This window comes from Arvicanthis niloticus, chromosome 7, assembly GCF_011762505.2.
Source record: "Arvicanthis niloticus isolate mArvNil1 chromosome 7, mArvNil1.pat.X, whole genome shotgun sequence".
Lineage (NCBI taxonomy): Eukaryota > Metazoa > Chordata > Mammalia > Rodentia > Muridae > Arvicanthis > Arvicanthis niloticus.
This window is the reverse complement of record NC_047664.1, coordinates 74,957,665-74,963,667: the sequence shown is the minus strand read 5'-3', so window position 1 is coordinate 74,963,667 and position 6,003 is coordinate 74,957,665. Positions and strand designations below refer to the sequence as shown.

Below are 6,003 nucleotides of genomic sequence, written 5' to 3'. Positions count from 1 at the left end.
TCAGAGGTAAGGTTAGGTTAGCTTTGAAGAGATTTAAAAAAAAAAAGTTCTATGTATAACAAAGCTTAACTGTCAGAATGTTACTGTCAAGAGCAGTCAGATGGTCCCCTGGGAAAATGAGCTTAAATAGCCCCACCCCTATCACCACAGACTCCCAGCACACCCCAGTGCCTTACCTATGCTGCAGGATGCATCTTAGAGATGAGGCATGGTGAAGAAAGAATACTGAATGCTCAACACACTGAGTTCCTTTCTGACGTCCTGAGGACATCTCTCAAAACCTAAACCCTGCTTTGTTTGTGAAATCATGTTAGCCCTTCCCCACGCCACCTCACAGGGTTATCTGAAGAATGAACCAAGAACAGTCTGGAAGGTGCTGTCTAGATGGAAGGATGATGCCCTGCCCACAGAGATGGAGACGCGACTGAATTCGCAAGCAATGTCTTCCTGGCTCCAGCGGCAGCAGAGGAGAGGCCAGCCAGCTGTGCACACATGTGTGACAGCTCCGTGAGAACAGCTCCTCAATAGAGGCAGACCAACGGCTGTAAGCTCTTACTATGAGAATAAAGTGTAGCTTGGGGATACAGCGTGCCCCCAAAAAGCTTCACTAAGTGCATCACGCATGAAGAAGTAATGCTTTTGTGGAGGCATTCATCCCCTCAGCAGCTCTTCTGTGATGTGCAGACAGACGGCGATCTTAGGTCCACCCAGAAGACCATGAAGAAACTGAGACACAACTCTGGACTAGAAAGGCCAAATTACAAGTGACAATGTTTGCAGGCTGTAGACTTCATGTTATTGAATTTGTTCTGCAAGGATGTTTTGTACTGTGTGGAACGTGGGTAATAAAATGGATTTCACTGATCACATGTTGTGAGACATGCAAGGCATAGTCTCTGACTCAACTTGCTCAGTAAACAGGATTCTAAAAATCGCTTCCTGGAGGAAGAAGGTAAACATTTCAATAAAGACCCAGTCAGACATCTGCTCTTATCAAATGAGAGATTTATTGTACATAAAATAAATTATTACAGTTTGAGCCAAAGCATAAACGGCTTCTTAAAGTGCATCTGTGTAGGGGATTTGGCAGGTAGCCCTGCATCTGGTCACTCTTAAAGACAGCATTTCAGTATCTCAAGTCACCCATAGCCACGACTCAGCCAGGCCCAGGAAGCAACCCAACATCATTGCCACGGGTCATTTAGACAAACCACACCACCATCAATTAACACTTTTTTCTGTACCTGATGCCACGGTTTAAAGAAAAAAAAAATACACACGACTATACATCATCACAGTTGGGCAGCCCACAGGTGAGTTTTTTCACAGCTACTCAACACCTGTACCCATCCTGTGTCAGGAGATCCAGCACCTTCCTGCAGACCACAGCTCACAGGTGTCTGTATACGGAATATTTTGGTCTAAAACTTGACCTTTATGGGGTGGGGAGAGCCCCTCCTTGATTCTTAAAGAAATCTGGATATCGTTCAAGTCAGAAAGATATCCTGTAAAGAGAGCATGTTGGAGTCACCGAGAAAAGAAAACCCTCCCCTTGGGAGAAAACAAACGAGGAGAGAAAGGCCGTGAATGCTCTCTGCGTTCTCCCCACCCCAATCCGTGCATTTGGTGCACCTGACCGTCACTTATAAAGCAGTGAGGAACAAAAGTATTCCCATCCCCACTTTATGGATGGGCAGATCAGTCCCATATCCGTCCGTCTGCCCTCACTTCCTTAGTTGCAGAATTCCAAAGGCCCCTTAGGCCCGTCTGCCGCTGCTCTTTCTGGAACCATGAACTGCCATCAGCCTGCAATGGTCCCATCTAAGAAGAACCTCGGGCCCTCTGCCCCAAAGACCAAACCCCCTCCAGGAGTTGTGCCTCAGACAGACGTGACAGTCCTCACTTTGGCAGACAGAGCTTGCTTAAACCTCCTCTTCAGGTCCTGCATGTTGGGCGACTTGGGTCTGGGAATGAGGGAGGTTCTGCGCTTCTCGGGGGTGCCACTGGGCTGCTGTTTGGGGCTCACTTCTTTGCACAGGACATGGAAAGCATTGTAGACATCGTTGTAATTTTCACTGACAGATACTTCATAGAAGGAGCAACCGAGCATGCCGGCCAGCTGCAGACCAAGCTGAGGGTCAACCTGCTTGACGTGTAAGAGGTCAGCTTTGTTGGCCACAACCACCACGGGCAGCCGAGTGCCCGGGTGGAGCTGCTGCACGTGTTGGTGGAGCTGGCTAATGAGTTCGTAGCTCTTGTGGTCCGTGATGGAGAAGACAATGACCACGGCATCCGCCCAGCGAATGCAGCGATTCAACTGTTCGTTGCAGCTCAAGCCATTCTCGTGCACCTGAGGAGAAGGGGGAGAGCAGGGTGAGCCGTGGGTACTGCTCAGAGCTCTGGCTCCTGCACAGCCTCACTTCAAAAGAACCCTTCCTGGGGATGGTGGGGTACGGGTCGTAAACAGGCTCTATCCCCACACACTTTCTTAACAATATGTTGATCCAGCTGCTCTGAGGGAATAAATAACAGGGCAGCTCACCACACTCAAGTGGAAAATGGACCTGCAGAGACCTCCACGCAGAGCGACTTTGTAGTTGCACAAAATGGGAAATTAACTGGCTAGACAGTAAGTCTGGGGGAGATAGGAGCTGGAAGCATTTAAACCTGGATAACTGCCCAGTTCAGGACGGAGAAGGGAAGAAAAAAAATCCCAGCAGAGCTCTTTTGTCTACAGAGAAACTTTCCACAACATAAAAGTGATTCCGGGTGTTGGAGACTGGACCCGAATATTTGGGTTTTGATGCCAAAGGCACATAAATAAAAACCAAAGGAAGGGAATACTGCCAATCCCAAGGGCTGGTTTGGATTCCCTTGCCCTAGTGACCCCTCCTACAGGAGGGGCTCCCCTCCTTCGCCCAGTTCCCCTAACTAAACCAGGCTACGGCTGACCTGCGGCCAGATACAATTAAACTGTCACACCACAAGTAAAGTCTAGACCTGACACCCCACGTCTCTTGTCCCTTCGACTTAACAACAAGTGAACAATCCCACAGCCACCAGTGTCTGCTTTGGCCCAGTCAGCATCAGCTTCTCACCTGGATGCCAGGAGTGTCCTGGACCTGAATAGCCAGGGTTTCTCCTTCTATGTGAACTTGTCTTGTGTAGAGATTACCTATAAAGGACAAAGAAAGGACATTATGTTCCTCTTTCATGTGCAGCCTCATGAAACATTATGGTTTGTTTTTTGTGTGTTTGTTTTTAATGTACCACAGCTTGTACCAATACACACAAGAAAAAGATGTCATTTATTTCTATTTAATTCAAACCTTGTTTAAAGGCCAAGTGTAGTCTTAAGCCCCTGCAAGGAGACTTATCAAAAGTAGGTCAAAGTTTGTGGGTTTTTAGAAACTTGCTGGTCTAATTTTAACTGAGTTTCCATATTTAGAGTAGTTTCTTGGAGGAAAGTTTCTGGCTCACTATATGCAGGGTTTCTGTTTTTATTTTATCAGAGTATCATCCTCTGAACAGTTCTATTTTGCCCACTGGCTATAACAGCTTCATAGGCAAACATGGTTAGTAAACGCATAGGTAGCATCCTCGCACGAGCATGTGCGGTGATTCCCATCAGCTCTATCAAAGCAGAAGGCCACCATGTCTTATCTTGGGATGGCTTATATGGCTCATTTCAATTAATCCCCAACAGGTACTGCATGCAGTCGACTTACTTAAGCAATTTGCTTTACAGGACATAGTCAGAGAGTACTGAAGCCTTTTGGGACAGTGGTTATTTTCAATCATGGAGAATGAAATGTGTGTCTTCTCGTTGTTCAGGGGCTCTCCCCGCTAGAATCATGGCATGACAGCTAGTTGTTTTTCTTTGTTAAGGAAAGAACTTTAGGCTTACAACAGCTCTGCTTTGGCCTTTGCTTTAAAAGGTCGCCCCTGAAAGGCAGCCAGCAGAGGGAGGGGGGAGGAGCTCGCGGCTGGGTTTTTTGTTTGGTTGGGTTATTTTTTTTTTTTTTTTTTTTTTTTTTTATGACTTTTGCAGGCATGTTTTAAAGGAAAAGCCTTGGAGTACAAAGGGTGCTTCCAACTGGGGTCCCTATAGTTAAAACATGCCACAGGGAATACTTTCGGGCACTTGATAAAATGATGAATGGGCCAGGAATGGAATGAGGCCAGATGGCAGCTGGGGGGAAGGGGGGAAGAGAGAGGGCAGAATTGGAAGTGGCAGAATCCTGATGCTAAACACTGTCACTCTGAAGGAAGTGTCCTTGAAGGTACTGAGCCTGTTGGGCAGCAATCCCAACAGTCTTTGTCTCAGTGCGTTTCCTCACCTGCATTTCGTTCATAGTCACCGATGAATCGTTTAGTGAGGAACCGGACCACCAAAGCTGCAGTTCAGAAAAGAAAAGACCAGTCGTTAACCCTCTAAGTTAGATGGGTCTCCGCCCCACCCCCACCTGGAAAACAACTCTTCCAAAGAAAGTCACAGCCGGCCACCAAGGAAAATTCTTATCCTGTAGCTCCTTGACCCCTCTGCCAGACACGAGGAGGTAGACGCCAGTGAATTACAGCTCTGCTAGCGGGAAGGGTCTAGAGGCCCAGCCCCTCCAGGGAGCCCAGCTGAGCCACACCTAAGCCTTCCAGCAGGCGAACTTCTTCCTAACCTTACGGAACTCCAGGAGGGGTTACAGTCACTAACTCCCCATTCAGGCCCAGATCCTGCCAGAAGCTCAAAGCCCCAAAGTTCTACCCTGGCCCGAAAGTCGGCGGGCCGCTCTGGGCCCCAGTGGCCCTCTTCCGTTGAAGCAGGGACATGAAGGGGCGGAGGATCCCGCTGCAACGCCCACCTCTCTCCTCTCCAGTCTGGGTGGGGGTCTCCCAGGTCCCGCCCCTCGACCAAGCGGATTCCTCGCTTGGACTCACCGGTCTTGCCCACGCCGCTGGCCCCCACCACGGCGATCTTGACGAGCCGGCGGCCGGCGGCCCCCAGGCAGCAGTCGGCAGCCGTGCTGCCCGGGACGGGGTACTCTGCGATGGTACACATGTTCTGGATGAGGCGCATCGCCGCTACGGCCGGGCTGCACGGAGCGGGGAGGAAAGTCAGGACAGGAGGCGGCTCGCGCTGCAAGGAGAGGAGGGTGCCCGGTCGGACGCCGCGCGAGCGGAGACTGGAAGGAACCGGAGAGAGCGCGAGGGGACGAGAGGCTCAGCTGTTCCCGCTGGCGGCTGGGATCTCAGCCGCCCGGGCGCGGATTTTCTCCGGCCCAGGCCCCGCCTCCACTCCAGCAGCCAATCCCCGGGCGCCCCGCTCGAGGCCCCGCCCACAGCCTGCACAACGGGGCTGCGCCCCCACAGGAGGCGAGAGCGAGTGCGGAGCCCCGTGAGAGTGGAGGAAAACAGGGCGGCCGGCGCGAGGGTGGCAACGTGCGGGACCCAGCCGGCCCCCGCTGCGCTAGCACGCGGCCGCACCGGTGGCTGCGGAGTCACGGGGTCTCAGATCCGCGTAGGGGATCTGTCCGTGTCTGCTGGGTCTCGGGTCCGCGTGGGGGGAATCTGTCCTCGCCTTCGTAGGAAACCTGTCATGTCTGCGGGGTCTCAGATCCGCGGTGGGTTTAGGGGCACCCACCCTTGTCTGCCTACCTCGCCGCCGGGCCTCCGTAAGTCAGTCCCTAGGCATTTTCTGAATTGGGTCTCAGGTCCCCTAACCTCTCTGACCACTGCCTACATCCGACTGCCTTCTCCTCTGACCCCAAGGAACCTGCTGGGGACCCCACAGGCCCATAGTCACTGCTCTGTTTGGCCCTATCTTGTGCTCTGCTCCTGCGCTGGAGACACCATTGCACTGACTTGACTACATTCAAAGTTTTATCCTGGGTTATACATTTTCCCCATCGTTGTACTCGTAAACAAAGACACCCCTCCCTGACCTAAAATGTGACATTTGCCTTTGGGGCAAACTATCCATTTTGTTCTAGTGCTTGCCAACAGTGCAAG

At 51.3% G+C, this 6,003-nt stretch overlaps 1 protein-coding gene across 1 annotated transcript; it reads right to left on the bottom strand.

Moving 5' to 3' along the window:
- Positions 1-988: 988 nt before the first annotated feature.
- Rasl11b (RAS like family 11 member B) lies at positions 989-5,253 on the bottom strand. Its single transcript, XM_034509400.2, has 4 exons — positions 4,933-5,253; positions 4,341-4,397; positions 3,099-3,175; positions 989-2,350 (listed from the first exon to the last, which is right to left on the bottom strand). The coding sequence occupies exons 1-4, from the start codon at positions 5,069-5,071 to the stop codon at positions 1,880-1,882; spliced, it is 744 nt and encodes a 247-aa protein (XP_034365291.1). The 5' UTR covers positions 5,072-5,253; the 3' UTR covers positions 989-1,879.
- Positions 5,254-6,003: the final 750 nt, after the last annotated feature.

Bases quoted from the DNA above. Each gene is read 5' to 3' on its own strand.
- Rasl11b (XM_034509400.2), bottom strand. From the start codon at position 5,071: ATGCGCCTCATCCAGAACATGTGTACCATCGCAGAGTACCCCGTCCCG. The intron at 3,176-4,340 runs GTGAGGAAACGC...TGTCCTTTATAG, and splicing joins TGACTATGAACGAAATGCAG to GTAATCTCTACACAAGACAA. The intron at 2,351-3,098 runs GTGAGAAGCTGA...CCTTCTCCTCAG, and splicing joins AGGACACTCCTGGCATCCAG to GTGCACGAGAATGGCTTGAG.